At 38.0% G+C, this 16,880-nt stretch overlaps 1 protein-coding gene across 1 annotated transcript in view; it reads right to left on the bottom strand.

Annotated features, from left to right (window-relative positions):
- The window catches only part of EYA1 (EYA transcriptional coactivator and phosphatase 1), a 163,517-nt gene that overhangs the window by 7,650 nt on the left and 138,987 nt on the right, over nt 1-16,880 (bottom strand). The window contains exons 15-19 of the mRNA XM_062633203.1: nt 5,892-5,950; nt 5,546-5,706; nt 5,227-5,341; nt 4,792-4,913; nt 2,729-2,829 (exon numbers count right to left, since the gene is read on the bottom strand). Of these exons, the coding sequence (XP_062489187.1) occupies nt 2,729-2,829; nt 4,792-4,913; nt 5,227-5,341; nt 5,546-5,706; nt 5,892-5,950 (558 nt within the window). The remainder of the gene's footprint in view (nt 1-2,728; nt 2,830-4,791; nt 4,914-5,226; nt 5,342-5,545; nt 5,707-5,891; nt 5,951-16,880) is intronic.

The raw sequence follows: 16,880 nt of genomic DNA, 5'->3' as shown, positions 1-16,880 counted from the left end.
CAAAGGTAGCAACCTCTGTGTGAACCCTGGCATTACAGCCAAGCTGGCTGGTTGCTGAACTGATCCAGAAGGGTACGATTATTCCTCAGTCTACAGCGCAAACGTCCTGAGAATTTTAATTGTCTTATAAAATATTTTGCTGGGGGTGAACAGTTAAACAAAGGTGTTGATATCATGGCTTGTCCCGTGCTATGTGAAATGTAAGAGCGTGTGGTTTCCTCCGTGGATTGTATTTGCTTTCGTCAATCAAAAGGGGCATTCTGTGACAAAACCCCAGTCTGTCATGAAAATGTTGAGTCTCAAAACATCAATGAGATACTAAACGCTATTAAAAAGTTCTACTATTGAGTTTTACAATAATGCCAATAAAAAAGGAGATTTTAAATGTTTTCTTTATTTTTCCTACTGTTGTATTGATCAGGACTTTCTCTGAATGAAGGACATAAATGAAAATCTTATTTTATGATGAAGCAACTGATAAATAATTGGTAAATATCAAACCTTAACTTTCTTACCTCCTAAGCTGGAAGTTCAGCTCATTTTATTACACAAACACAGAATTAAAAAATATCTCAAATTAAATACACTTGAATTTACATGCTCACTTAAAAATAGTCATTATAGTTTACATGTTATCAATGAAATGCTATTTAAAGAAGGGTGCATTGTTTACTAAGTAGTGTAAAGAAACATACATATACTAAGAGCTTCACCTCAGGCCAGATCCTTTCAGCAAAGTGCTTATTAGGAGATAAGCAATGCAATGGATATGTACACCATACCACTTTGGATGGCTGGGGTTTGCATGGTTTTGGGGAGGGAAATTTCCTGTTTTGTTTGCACACTCTCCACAGAAGGTCTAGGTTTTTACTGTTTTCTAATACACCAATACAATTTATTCCTAAAACAGGGCATACATCTTTAAACTGAAGCACAGCCTACACTAAGGAGCATTCCCATGCTGACTCCTCCTAATAACTCTAAAAATAACCTGAGGGGGTGACAACCAAAAAGGCATCATCTGAGTTGGGAGCAGTTCCTAGAACTGCAGGGCATCATGTGGTTCTTGCTCTTGCAAGATGCAAGGCCCAAATTCAAGAGGCAAATACTGCTTTCACAGTGTGATAGGGTGGCTTCTTTTTTCAGTGGAGTAATGAGCAGGACAAGAATCAAATAAGCATTTTCCTCAATCACATTAATAGTTTCTACAGGAAGGCAGGGCTGCTGGTCTACTTATTGACTTCTCTGGCATTGCTGCAGCAGATAATTTAATCCAGAGCATCTAACATGCTTTGAATCTGAAAATTCCTTCCACTGAGTAAGAATACACAGAACTAATGGCACAAAGGAACTTTCTATACTGCCACTTGTCTTAGCAACTGGAGAGGCTTTTCTGAATCACGTTTCCTGTTGAAAAAAAGCAGTGAATTAGATAATGTTACTGAAAGGACTACTCCTGCCGTTATCATATACAACACTATTTCACCGACCACCAGAAAAGGAACAAAGAGAAGAATTTTCCCCCCTCCCTGATCTTAAATGCAGCTTTTAAAATGTAATCACTTACAGCGGGAAAACATTTCTGCACAAAGATGAAAGGCACTTCTGAAGGGGAAAGGAGCAAACTGCTCCCCTCAATCCGCCAAAGGGATATATGAAACTGAGACTCTATGAAGTGCTGGGACGAGCCGGGAACCTAATCACAATGCTTCGGAGGCACAAAACCCAGATTTCGTGAAGCAAAACCAGCCAATGGTTGTTAAAACACCACGCAGACTAATTAGTTTCACTTCTCCAATTTAGGAAGTTATAGTGGAAACAGATATAGAAGTACCACAGAGCGTTTCATTGTAAAAAAAGCAGCTGTGTGAAAGCAATACCTGTAAAAGGAAGCAAGAACAGAAATGCCCATTTTCTTTCTCTTACTGTTTACATAGCCAATATTATGCCTCATTCTTCCAAGCAGAGTCTGTATCTGCTGTACTTGGGTAGAAAAGCAAGACCAGGAATACTGCCTATTTGTAAGTGGAAAGTAGTGGAGTTTACTGGAGCTTTTTATGAAGCTTACACCATACTGGGATAAAAAAGTGAATTTTTTCCTTCTTACAGGACGAAAGCAAACAAATAAAGAAGACATAGTCAAAGAGTATCCTCTGCTCAGTTAAATAAGGTTATGAACAGGACAAGCCACAAGTAGTTACCGCAATGCAGAATCCAAATTATTGACCCACTTGGGGGTTGGAACTAGATGATCTTAAGATCCTTTCCAACCCTAACTACTCTATCATTCTAAGAAAACTGAAATTTATGTATACCTACTCCAGGCCTACATATCTTTTCAAGGTGTGGCATATAAATATTTCGTAATAGTCAATTTGTATATTGCCTTTGACCAGTAAGAACTGCCATTTTTTGCTTACACTCATCCTATATGGCATTTTGGGATGCCAATGAAAACAGAACTACTAGTTCTTGGCACAAAAGCTGGGGTTCATTTTCTGGCTCCTTTTTGAAATACATCAAACATACATAGCTAGCTTAATGTGTCTTTCGGAGAACAGCAGGGCACGTCATCATCTACATTTTTATGCTGCTTTCTACCAGTCAAAACATATTTGATAAAGCAAAGACACAAAACCCAAATCAATGCATACTGTCCCATATCAAAGAAAAGACAATTTTGCTTTCAGACTCTTGATATCAACCCACACTGAAAAAGGGCTGTTACCTTTTTTGCGCCTTGTTCTTCTTCGACACCATCCCCTATAACGACATACACTACTTTTCTCCCAAATCTTTGAATTATTCGCTCAAAACAACTTTCCTTTCCTGAAAGAAAAAGATCAGGCTATTTAGGATAGGTGGTGATGGGATGACATCAAATAAATCACTTTTTAGCATGATCTCTCCAACACTTTGAATATACAAGCAGAGCTAATGGGAGAGAAGAGCCTCTCCCATGGGATGGTGTATCAAGGCTGATTGAAGCTTTCCTGCTGCCACAGCAACAACTAAGCACCCTTAAAATCTGCTCCGTGAGGCCCTTTAGTACACACGCTATGGTAGACATAGCATACTAGAGGTCTACAGTATCACCTTTCTTGTCTCCTTCCCTAATCTGAGACAGGTTTCTGGAATTTCCATACCAGGAGAATTCTGTACTGGCTGTTTACGGCCAGTATCCCAAACCGAGAATTTGATTGAATCTGAGTTGAAATTCTAGCTTTTTTCTCCACAACCTGTGACAAGATTAATCACAGCTCCTGAAACAGTAGTATCCTGACTTAGAATGTCACCCAAAAAATTTAGATTTAAATGCCTGTAATCCAATACACGGTCACTGCACTGGGATCCATTAATGCAGTTCGCTGCTTCACTGCACAAACCTAGGGAAATGATCCCAGTACTCCAGTTCTACACACAGGTATTGATACTGGTAAGCTTCAGGTATTGGTAAGCCAGAAGGAAAGTAAATGCTTACAGCTGAGTTTTCTCTAATGTCCCCATTCTGAAAGATCACTTCAGTGTGGTCACAGTACATGCTTACCTGTGTGCCTACAGCAACCGATGGGAAAAATTGCATTTTTCAAAGTAGTTATTTCAGCTACAGAACAACACCAGTGTAAGGGCAAATAGGCTGGAAATTAAAGGTTTTGAGCCAGCAGAGAAGTCAAACTACTAAATGACAACTTTTAATAACAACGCCAGGCATAAGAAACCTCAAACACTAAGTAGGTTGAAAAGGTGCTTGACAGTTATGAATCATGTCATGTTACAAAATTCTCATGATTTCCTGTGAAGGTTAGTGATTGAATGCATTTTTTTTTAAAAACAAACCTGTCATCCTGTCACAAGTGAATATTTATTAAAACACGTTTTAATTAAAATGTGTATTTAGAGTATTATAATTCAAAGTTTTAATTTACTTTAAAGTTTTGACAGACAGTACCATGATATTTCTATCCAGGGTGCAGTTTTAAATCTTTTATAGTATTGCTTTCAAATTTCTACATAAAACTCCCAAGTTTTGTTGGCTTTTTTTCAAACAAAACCAAACAAAATAACCAACCATTTTTTTCTCAGCCATTTAAGCTTCCTGTATGTAGACACTTAAGAACACATGAAAAATGTTTTCATGCAGCCCACAATTTTGAGGGAATCTGAGACAGAGCAGATTTGTCATAATCACGTTAAGAACTACAAGCACCATTGCCATCTGGTCCTATGTACTTCTACATACTCAGAATAACATCTTTTATATTGAACCAGAAAACAGAAATAAACATTTGCCTGGCTGAAGCCTGTTACAGCCAGTATGAATGAACTTAAATAATCACATTCTGCAGCAAAACATTTCTGCTTCTGGTAAATTGTTTACTAAAATCTGTGCCAGAGCCCATGACAACAAATGGAGCCAGGGCTTACCTTTATAGAATTTCTTCTGCTAATACAGGCAGACTTTAGTGTTCTGTACTTACAGCCTACTAAAAAGCCTTCTCAACTGCTACATAGCCTCCCAGTTTTGAGAAATGATGACACAAAGCAATTATACTTCCTCTTAACAGGTGCTGCATCAGTGTTAATAGAGCTATAGAAGCTTTCTGTGCTGGATCATGACAGACATTTGAAAAGTACTTTTAGGATGCTTTAGCATGAAAAGTGTTTCTTAAGATCAGGTATTACTAATGTCAGTAACTCTTAATGAATGCATGTAATAAATAAACATACACTATAATATATTTTTATTTAGAATTATAGCTTCAAGTGTATCACATTATAAAAATAGCTCACCTATTTTAGTTGCACTGTAAATATTCTCTATGGGAAATACAACCCCTAGTCCATATAACAAGACTTTTGCCAGAGCTGGAATTAGCTGAGTAGTTGTCACAAGAATGTTCACACAGTTTGTCCTATGGAAGAGAAAAAGGGAACATCCTTTTTTAACAAAGCAACACAGAAAAAAAGCCAAACCAAACCAAAAACAGAAAAAGGAAAACGTTATGCCTCCCATCAGAAACCCTCACTGTTATTACTTCCACTTTCAAAGAAGGTTATTTTTTTTTCCATCTTACAGGAAAGCAACGTAGTGGCATGACCACACTAGAACAAGGAGTTAGGAGGTCCTTCAGGTTCAGCATTTTGTCCACCTGGCCAGGCAGCTTTTCCTAGATCATCAGCAGACATCCCACAGTTTCCTAACTACCCCGTACACTTTGTACTCACCTAGAATGAATAAGAGTGAGTGCTTTCAATGCAAGCGTTAACCAAGAATCCGTCAAAGCTTCAATTTCTGCTCTTAGTTGTAACCAAGCCTCTCTTTTTGCTGGACCAAGAAGACCTGTAGAGTAGATAAGGGCATGTCTGCACTGAAATTAAGTAACATTCTGTCATTTTCCTTTGCTTTCATTAGCTCATATACAATTTTCCATACACTGCAAACTAAACAGCTTGCTGAATACTACCATATTAAAAACGGAACAGGAAGCAGAAGTCCTTCCCTTTTACTGTTTCCATATTTGTTAGATACTCCAGAGTCACTTGCCTCCAACATTATTTTTGTAGGTATTATATATTTCTTTTACTCGTCTGTAGCGGAAAGCCAATTTTCGCATCCAGTCCACTCCTCCACGCACCCCTGTTGCAAGGCACAAATTTGCACTTGTGGCAGCTGCAGGAAAGCCGTCTGTTCCAAAGTTGTAGGTGCTAGTCAGAGATAAGAAAACCCCCAGATTAACAAAAGGCAACGAGCTATATGCAACCACCACTTTGCTGGGTTGCAAAGGCTAGGACAGCTAAAAGGAGAGAGGGCTACTGTGTTACAGCAGTTCATCACTTTCCCAGGAAGGAACTTGCAAAGCAATGTTTTATCTTGTTCAGTTCCCTTGTACCTTAAATCTTGACCGTTGTCGTCTGAAGACACATCGTCAATGTGAACCTGGTCACATTCCTAAGGCAAAAGAAAGACTTTATAATTTTCTTGATCTTGCAAATCACAAAAGTAAAGCTATAAAACACTGTGAACAATCTACTCATCAGGAATATTTTTAATTGTGGAAATCAGTAGATGGCAGTCTTGTTAAAACAACTATTTTACCTATTCCTTGTGCTCATTTCTTGGAATAAATGCACACCATCATTAGCTACTACTGTTAACTGGCTTTCCAAAAACACACTTTTGTGTTTAGAAAGGAAAGTGGTTAAAAACAATTAGCATATGTGTTCCATAAACGTTCTTGTAGCCTTTCAGATACCTTAAAACATCATGCTGCTCAAAGCTGATTCAGTCAGTGCATAAGTGTAACTGAAACCAGACATTTTGGTAAATGTAACATATTAGAAAAATTAAACCTGATGCTAACCGCCAATGAAATTATGACCTCTGATTGCTGTTGAGCCACACACCAACACAGCCTGAGGCCAGTGTTTCAGAGGAGCACAGATGAAAAATCTGTTCCTAGTTTGCCATTCATTTGAGAGTTGTGAGTTTCCTTCTCTCTCTTTGGTCTTAGTGCATGAAAGCAGCATGCCAAGATGAAGAAAACCTGAACAGAAATAGCCAAACCAAACCCTCTTTCTTCAGTGACTATATGCAGTCTAACACAGCATACTCCTAATTAGCTTTGTCCATCATTAAATTAAAAATTGTAATGCACAGTTTATCCACAAAAAAGAAAAACCCCATTAGAACATTACTATTAACAATTTAACTTTTGGCAGGAAAACAAATAAACCTCTGGCACTCCAGATCAATCTCAATTCAGTGCTTGAAACAATAATGGATTTCAATTATTTTAATAATTTCCTCTTCTCTCTTTTAATTGAAGTCCTATAACAAACATGATGTATTTTAAACATGAAAATACTGCAATCCTTTATTTTTGTGTTACTGCTTTCCTCTGAACAAATTTTTCTCTCTCCATGGATTTGTGAGGAAGGGAGGGAAGACAGAAGTGGAAAGAAACTCAAACCAGCTGTTCCCAAACAGAATTAAAATCATGACCCTCAACCCTTTTTCTAAAACATCTATTTTCCAGCCAACCCTCTCCCAGCAAGCAGCAAGCTCCAAGGAGGAAAAGACTTTGACCCTGTAACCTTCTCCTCCTCTCCTGAGGTCAACAACCTCAGATAAGAAAAAAGCTGAAGAAGTCTCTTTGGCCTCACATGATGGCTGTGGATTCTAGCTTTTTTAAAGCATAGGTCTACAAAAAACACCTCAGAAACTTTTCTAATACTTTGAATAACTGCGTATAGTCTTTTGCACATATAGTTCTTCTTACTGTAATATGTACTCTTTTCTGTTTTATGCATAGGAAGCTTATGCTGGAAAGAGATGTAAGAGTGACAACTAGCACAGGAAAGACAACACTACATTTGCTCATATTTAACTACCATATAGTGAATTTCCTCCTCAGGCAGACAAAATGTATTAGATGTACAGACACAGCTGAAACTACAAGTGTGAACACATGTTGCCAGGCTTTGAAAATCAACTTACCTAAAAAAAAAAAGATGAAAAAAGAAAAAAGATGGAAGCTTCTTCAGCAAGTTATCAAATTCACAGAAATTTTTTCTTTTTGTTTAAAGCTGAAAGCAACTGCCCACCTAAATGCCTATAAAATTAACAATTCAAATATGAACTGAGTATAAGCTAATGAAGGTACACCCTCCTGAATCCATGAGTTTCCCACTTTAGTTATTTTTTCCACTGCTCAGTGATTTCTGAAATTCTTCATGGATAGAAAACTTAAGCTCGAGTTGTCAATATAGCAGTGAAAATTATCAAGTCAACAGACTTCTCCCCAGCTTGGAAACTATGAATGACAACTGGAAAAAAACGTTACAGAAGAGGATTCAAAATAGAAATCTGGGAAAAAGAAACAATTTGTTTAGTAACCACAAAACTAAAGGAAGAAATAGAAGCTGATCTTCCCAAAGAGCAGAAGCTCACCTTCTGAACAAACTTCCAAATTAATCTTTCAGGCAAAAGACAGAGGCAGGGAGGATAAGACCACTACATTTTAGATCCCACAATTCAAGACAACCTGAGGACTTAGAACTTTAATTTACAGTGTAAGGTCTTGTGACCATCACAAGCCCTGGGACATCACAGACGTCCTCCCCGTTTGTCTAACCATCTGCTTGGTGGGTAGAAAGCCAGAACTGAAATGATACACTAGAAATAAAAATCATGGTAGTGAAAGAAAGAGGGATTTTGGAGACAAAAACCCAGAAGAGAAATCAGAGACTAAATATTGGTGGGTAAAGGTATAGAAATAGTGTAAAGGAAACAAGCAAAGTGAAGAAAAGCTCACGAACATCACAAATCTCAGATGAAATACTGAATATAATGGAAAGAGATAGTATCCTCTTTTGTCAGGAATAAAAGAACTAAAAATCAAGTGAGGAGGGGAATGAAGTAAAATTAAAGCATAGGAGATACATATTATAATTTGGAAAGGATTAAAGACCAATGTGATTGACACTATGTTACAACTAAAGGAAGGTCACAAACAGTGCACGGCTGTTTTGTTCTTCTTGAGTGGCAGGACACAGCTTTGAGGCTAAATACGAGCTTTGAGTGCCAGGTATTTTTCACACTGTCTAGCTGACTCAGACTTTGGGCTAATGAGTGACGGGTGCATTTTTCAACCCTGAACACAGGAAGGAAAACCACTCATTTAGCAATTGCTCTTTTAGCAGTAAAGTTATTAAGAAATAAGTCTTCAAAGAAGCCAGTTACCTGCCCACCACTAATTGACCTGGTCCAATGTTCCTTCAGAACACCTTATATTTGTTTTTACCTGCTTGCTTTTTGTGTAGCGTTTTGTTTATGAGCAAAAACTACCTGAGACACTGTTCAGTCCCCTGATTAGCTATAAGCAAGCACCCGTGTGTTCAACATTTTAAAATTGCAGTTAACTCAATATGCATCATAATCAGGGATATGCTAAAATGAAATCTGACCAATGAACAAAATATGTACTTCAACAAGTACCTTTTTGAAAAGATGTATTTTAATAAAATATAAAGACTCATAAAGTCTTCAAGTACTTCCCTAAAAAGCTGTGACAAGAGCCAATTTAGAGCTAAACAGCAGGTTTACCAGATATATTTGATATTTTGGTAAAATTTTCATAGGAAATACAGTACTGGTATCTTCCCCCCAATTTCTTTGATAAAGCAATTCCTGAAATTAATACTGAAAATCCCTGTAGAAGCACTATAAATAAATGTTATTTATGCATGTGTATTTTATTATGATAGAATCTTTCAGCAGTCAGCTCCAAAGAAGAACATTAGAATTGCTGGATTCTTTTTTAAAATAGGCTGAATTGGCAAGTAAGGAGCGAAATATCCTGTGGTTTATGTATAAAGATTATGCAGCTAGCTGTGTTTTGCTCTTAAAGGTGTTGACCTTGCAGCTTCAGTATATCCAGTTTGAAACCTTCATGAGGGGCTACAAGTGATGACATGTTTGTACTGAAGGATTGGATTTCAGTCAGACAGGCTAAGATGCAGCTCTGCACTTTGGGATCAATCCCTGGAAAGCAAAATGCACTTGGTATAGTTCAGAGACAGTACTTTCAGAAGGGCAAAGCATCTTAAATGTCTAAATTCTGTTCTCATACAGGTCTACCTAATTTGCACTGATTTTAATGAAACCATTGCCAGAGTGCTTAATTTTAATTTGAAAATGAGAGTTAGGCTACTAAAACATACAGAAGTTTTAAAAGGCCTTACTCATAGTGTCATATGCATGTTCTGTGTATGGGGGCACACATAGGATAGGGCAAGTATTCACAAAGGGCAATTTAGTGCAGGGAAGTGGCGCTGCTCTGTTTCAGATCTCCGCTGCAGATCTCTTGCAGCCATGGCCAGATATCATAGGGCATGCTGGTCAGAAACCTGAATCAATTGGGGTTTCCTACAGTCAGCACACTAGCTTGATGGGCGCTGTGGGAAACGGCAGGAGAATGGGGCTGAGCAATGGGAGTGGGACTGGTTCTCCTGGCAGCAGCCTGGCAGCTGCCCAAGGCAGCACCCCTAAAGCTGTCAAATAAGTGGTGTCTGGAAGCTGGGGAGGTTTGTTCAAAAGGTTTCATGGGGATTTACATTTTAAGAAAGAATTCGAGGCAGAGAGAAAATCCATCTTCTGCAAAAGGAGAGAGCGAGTCTTGGAACAGCAGCATGGAAGATAAAGAGAGCAAGCTGTGAAATGCAGGATTTAAAAGCTGGGAGACCCCAGCAAAAACTATTGTCAAGGGAGAGAAAGGTGATATCTCCTATATAATTTTAAATTACAAGTTCGGATGAGGCAGGACACTATATAGGTGATATAAAATATTAGTAATATGCCCAAAGCATACTTAGAGCAACATTATTAATGGTGATATTGGAGGGTTGTCTATGGACTTGCCAATTTGCCTCAGGGAAAATGAGAGAGTCAGCACGTACAAGTCAGCAAGCCTACCTACAATAGTTTAAGAAGTTAGTGTCCATGCTGTTCTTTGCAGATCTGTCACATCTGGCTTGCATGGATCCATGTGTTTGCGTCCCTCAGACCTTCCAGTGCTACAACTGGTAGCTTAGCTTGAAACAAATCTCCTGCAGCAGCTCAATTAAACCAACAGACATTGCATGGATTAACTGAGACTTGTTGCTATGTTCCCTCCCATCAGCTCTGCTCTGGGGCTTGAAGCAGCAGGAGAAAATGCTTGCAGGAGCTCCTTAAAACTGCTGCAATCCTTTCCTAAGTGAAAATATGTCTCCAGTGAAATGCAGTAAGCCAAAGAAAAACAACAATCAAAAATGAATTACTAGATGAGTCTAGCTTAAGACTTGTACACGGAAAGCTTGTGTCTTCTCCCTTCTCCATTCCCAAAGCATTTGCTAACTCCTTCCTGCTAACTTTTCCTCCTTCTCATTTCTGTTTTTGTGTAATGAGACAAAAACTCCCAGAGATGCTCCACAGTCATCATTCACAGCTCCTAAAATGCCTGGACCTATGTAGTCTTCTGGAATAATTCTTTTAAACTAACTTAAGATCTCTATAAAGATTCATATGCAAAGCATTAAGTTATGGCAGAAAAGTTCTACAAATATTTATATTACTTTGCTCCTTCACTACCATCCGTCAAGTTGTGCACTTCTGCCATAATTATGTAAAATATGCCTCACTACTCAATTTACTGTAGGAAAATTAATAATAATAAAAAAAGATATTAAGGCTGCTACAAGAGTTCCTCTTATCTGTGCCAATACTACATGCCAAGTGGAGTGACGCAATGGCTAGCGTGCTGATTCTCTACATTTCATGTTACAAACCCAACAAAAATAAACCTAATAATTCTGCTGCCTTTGAATAATCACTGACTGTAAGATAACTCTGGACAAGTTTGCACATTATGAAAGGAATAACGTGAATAATATTATGATCATAGCCTCAGAGGATGCCAAAGTAATACAGTCCCAAATCTGCTGACCACAGCTAAAATACATTTCCACGTTTGGTTAATCATCCTAATTTACCGTGAGAAAACTAACACTACACTGTCAACTAATTGTTTCAATACCTTAGTCTGCAAAGCCAAATGGGAGTGAAACCCACCCCCAACCAACAACCACCCTTTAGAAGAAGCTAATTTCATTTTGCCTTTACATCAGTATGCCCATTGAGACAGCCTGGAAGCTGGCCAACTCTCAGGAAATGGTTGCTGGTATTCTCTGTTCCTCTCGTATCTGTCATTATGCAATTATATCCACTGCTTCATTTTCCCTACTGAACAGTAGAGAAATTTGGTCATGTACATGTGAGAACAGATCTGGCATAACAAGTCAAAGCTGCAATCCTTTATAAATGTGATGTATCTGGAAAAAACGTAACTAAAAAAAAAAATAAAAATATCCTGAAGTGTACACTTCTGTGCTTTTAATGCAGTTTTGTGACAGCAGTACCTCTGTTTATGTCTTTTCCAGAAGTAAGATATGCACCCTTTAAGATAGCTACTCCACAAATATTCATCACTTCTATAAGCCACCGCAGTGTGCTTTTTCAGAAGGCATGGGCTTACAGATTGTCAGAGACTGGTTTTCCAAGCAAAAATTATATATTCCAAAGCTGAAATGACGATCTGTGAATTACCATTTTTGATTATAAATCTGTTGCTTTCTACATATTTTTACTTATAGTTGGGATTATCTTCCTGCAAAATAAAAAGCAGACTGCTTCAACTATTCACTATTCTAACTGCAGAAAAATAACATACAAGGATTCCAAAATTATTTAACAGTAGTCATTAAACTTGACAAATAAATCTCTGTTTTTCACTTGACTAGAAGGATATCAAAATCTGTGGTATGTGTACAGGTTAGAAAATTGAACTACACAGAACAACAGCCCACCTATATCCTGTGTATGTACATAGACATACATGTATGGCCTGTGCCAAATGCTCTTCTACTGTACTTCTGTACTTGCTAAAAATACAAAACCCTCTGCACTTCCTTTCAAGCCAAGAAAACAAATGCTGAAGTTCTGAACTTCTTAGCCCATCATCACACAGAGCCTGTTAAAATACAACACAAATCCATGTGAAAGCGCAGAGACTACCGTTCGCAGGTTCTCAGCACTGGCACTCAATTGGCAGGACCTGTCATCTCTGTCTAGCCTGCACTTTGTGACCCTAACATTTTCTCTTCTTTCCCACCACAATTATTCAGCACTGAAGAAAAAAGGTGCAGATTACCTGTGGGTCAGGCACAGGATATGAAGAACAAAGAGTTCTTGAAATCCACTTCATTCTGTCTGACAATTTGTGGATGAACAGTCAGGGAATTAAACCGGGCTGTGAAGGCTTTCAAAACACTCCCTTTTTAAACTTAAAGACCATAAAGCAAAGCTTACAGTGTAAAAAAAAATTCCGCGCCCCCTGCCCCAAAACAAAAAAAAAACACCCCCCAAAATCAAACCCCACCTTTTACTGTTAAAATAGCACATCAAAACTAAAAAGGCAATTTAAAGCTATTAGCTATATACACTATTAGCTATTATAAACACTGAGGACTAAGAACTGAATTGATTTAACAAACTCATTTTCATAGCAAATGACTTTGGAGTGCTCTCTTGCACTGAACACATAACGCTTTTAGAATGCTCAGTGGATGCCATTCTTTTCTAACAGAAAAAGTGATTAAAATCCTATTTCGTTTGGTCACACGAACAAGTGCATTTGGATTAAATATGATACTACTAAAGTAAACAGTGTTTGTTCCAAAATAAACACAGCTCTTATTCTGCAACTTCTGTTTATTGAAGTAGCTGCACCAAAATCAAGGTTTACATTTTCATTTCAGCTGCACCTTAACATGCCAGTTACATTCCCACAGCAAAAGAAAACTCTCTTTTGCTACTTTTCTTCGTGAGTGTCATGAAGCAGATATTTCAAGGACCATATTTCAAGGACCGACAGTGTCTCGGTATATTTTACTCGATACATTGAAATCTTTCTATTGAAAAGGAAGATGAAAATGTAAAACTCTACTGCTAGAAAAGGGTCAGAAAAGCTCAGGATAATCACAGTAAGGGCAGTGCTCCAAACCCCAGAGCCTTCTTGCTTGATCTAGGGTGTAAATTAGTTATTCAGGTTCCAGTTCAGAGATACTCCCTGTGGTTCTAAATACACTCATTACATTCCAGTTGTTCAGAAAAGATAAAAAATGAAACTATTCTGTTTCAGTAAGGTATAATCTTACTCAGGGAAGTGTTAGAGAGTGCCTCTCTAACAAACAATTCTTGCTATAGCTCTGACAGAATAATTTGTTGTTCTATTTCTGTATAGTTTGCAGAAAAAGAGAATGGAAGAGGAGGGTGTCAGAGAAAGCATTTTGCCCATAGATAGAAATGGCTAAATAAGACTCAAGTTTATCTGTTTAAAGAATCTGTGTCATTCCTGGAAAGGACAGTGTTAAGTTCAAAATGTCAAATTCACTTTATTTTAAAAGTTCAGCACTTCACATTGTAAATACCTTCTTTACAACATGATTCATGTTATCTGTGGATATATACTTTCATAAAAAGAAAAAAATTCTATGACTAATGAAAGCCAGTGAAAATAAAATACGAATGTGTTTAAAGAAGTAACAAAAGCCATGAACCTGGTCAGCATGTAATGAATTATTCCCAAATGTATTAACTTGAAAGTATACTTCTAGAACATACACATTTTATTTATATACCAAAGGTTGTTCAAATATATTTAAATTTTAGACAATTTCAAAATTAAACTTATTAAAAGAATGATTTTTCCACAAAAGCCTGAAACCATCTCACATCTCAGGAAATGAGAGGATCACATGGAAATTTTCACAAGAAGATGTGAACTCTGTATTTCAGTCCTGTGCAACCAATTAATTTAAACTTGCCTTGCCTTGGTGCTGTTGATGATCTCCTAAATGTATGTGTTTAAATGAAAACTACAGTGCTTTGGGCTACCAAGTCTCCCATCCTTGTAATTATCTGCTAATGGGGCGAAGACAAGGATTAAAATTCTCTCTGCTAACCTCGGCAATGCAGACATCTAAAATGTTTGCTCCTATGGGTAGACCTTTGCACAACCGCATTTTTCTCCTTCCTTTTCTTTCCCCCCTCAGTGTTGTGGGGTGGTTGTTGACCCCTTTGCCACTTCACAGTAGCAGAAGTAGGGAGTGAGCTGAGGCACCACTGCCCTGCGCAGATGGAATAGAGGAGACTGCCTGCTTTGCCAGAGCTCTGGGAACTGAAAGCAGGACAGAGTGCCAACTGGATAGGCAAGAGTTTTTGTGCCTTACAGCCTGACATTTAGAGAAAGAGGAAGCAACAGGAAGATAAATAAAGTGTTAGTGATGCTATGAGCTTGGTAGGCTCCCATGTGTTTCAGCTGAGCTGCATGTGTACAAAGACTACTCCATCTGATTTTCTTGAGAAAGGAAATCATACAGGATCTATTTTCAGAAGCACCTAGTTTGAAGGTACTCATGACTGGCAACATGAAAGAAATTAAGTGGTTAATAAGTTGCATAAGCCTATAGGAATGATCTCAAGTAAACTAAGGAGGTATTAGTTTTTGTATCTCTAAGACTCATGGAACCACAGTAGCACATTCCACAACAGTCAGGAATCATGCATTTTGGATGGGTCAAAGCTTTTAGGTGGGTTTTGCACACACCAGCAAAGCCACAGTTCTGCCTATGAATGAAGACTTTGTTTTGCATTTCTGTTCATATACCTACAACTATATGTACCATAATTTAGTCTCACATTCATGAAGTGGAACTGTATGGGCTTTCTGCAAGTCACCCATGGTTGTAGTATCATGGAGATGAGAAACTATTTCCAGTCATTCCATCACGTACATATCAAGGAAAATTCCTTACCATGATTTGTATTTCCTTTCCTTTCTTTCCTTCCTTCCTGCAGTGAACTGAGCTGTTCCTGGATTGCTACTGTGGAAAACGAAATGCAAATAGATGGGCTTTGTGTCTCAGTCTGAATGTGCTAAGATGACTGCTGCAATGCCTGCTGGGAGTCCACATCTGTTGATGGGTCATTATAAACTGAACTCTTCATAGGACTTAAAGTACCCTAAAAGTTAGGTTTACCTCTACAAATAAATGAGCGCTGTAGAAAAAAGGCTCTACTGATGCTTTCGGAATAATCATGTTCAGCTTTCCAAGAACTCTCTGTTGTTGAAGGTGAACTATCAGAAGTTGAATCACAGGCTCTTCCTAAAGCACCCTTAGCCACAGTCTGGTCAGGAGGTTCTCATTACAGACATTACAAACATCAAGAGCAGGGGAACTCTTGTTTCAGCCAAATGAGAAAAGGCATTTTTGAATAGATATTCCTCTGTTGGGCCACGGATGACTCTACTCTGGGTGACCAGGGATTAGCTGAGCTGCCATCCTTATGATATTTGGAAGTGGGTGGGAGATTCTTATTCAACAAGCTTATTCAGCAGCCTTTCATGTAATTGCTTTTTTTTTTTTTTTTCAGTTTGATTGCCCATAAATCTATTTTCAGCATGTTCTACAGCCCTTTCTACCTGTTTTTGCTGTAAGTGACTACAGTTGTTTCTCATTTGACGTCGAGCTAACCAATTAGGATGTAGAGGGCCAAAGGTTCACTAAGACTTTCCAGGATCCATCCTCCAAACACAGCCAAATCTTATACTCTTATATTTTATAATATTCTCACTTTTTATACCACCAGCAATAAACATTCACATGGCTAAAAGGAATGATTACATCCAACAGTCACCGAGAGCTGATTCTGCCTTCAGCTGCACCTTTAAGTATCACACTCTTCTGAAAATTATTTTCAAACAAAAAACATTTATTTCATAGATTACTTTTTAAATATTTCTAGTGAAGAAATATTGCTTAGAATATCAACGAATGCACATGGTATTTTTCTGGTTTGAGAGAATACAAAATGTAATGTTCTTAAGGATTTTGTTTTCCTTGGCATCATATTAGTCAGTATTTATTTTTGGGTCAGTAAAGCCACCACTTCACCTCAACAACACTATTGCTCTGATCTGGACAAACAGTGTTTTTTCCTGACATTGACACAGCTAGGTTGATTTTCTTCCTTGCTGGTACATTAGTGGTGATCCCAGCACAACAAAGGAAATTGATGCCACAAGGCTACTCCGAGGTCTTGCAGCGCTCTGAGACAAGTTTGCAAATGCAATGTTTTAAATAGAGCTGGGTTAATTGTGCATGAGGAAAACAAAGAGCAGGAAGCACTCAAACCTGCTGTGTTTACCTTTAAATAGCCACTACGTATTGCTTAAAAAAGAAATCCCAACCAAAATCGTAACAAAACCCCTTCATCCTCC

Source organism: Pezoporus occidentalis, unplaced genomic scaffold, assembly GCF_034315485.1.
Source record: "Pezoporus occidentalis ecotype Australia unplaced genomic scaffold, CSIRO_AGI_Poc_V1 ctg4, whole genome shotgun sequence".
Classification (NCBI taxonomy): domain Eukaryota; kingdom Metazoa; phylum Chordata; class Aves; order Psittaciformes; family Psittacidae; genus Pezoporus; species Pezoporus occidentalis.
The sequence above is the reverse complement of the archived record's forward strand: the minus strand, read 5'-3'. Positions and strand labels throughout refer to the sequence as shown.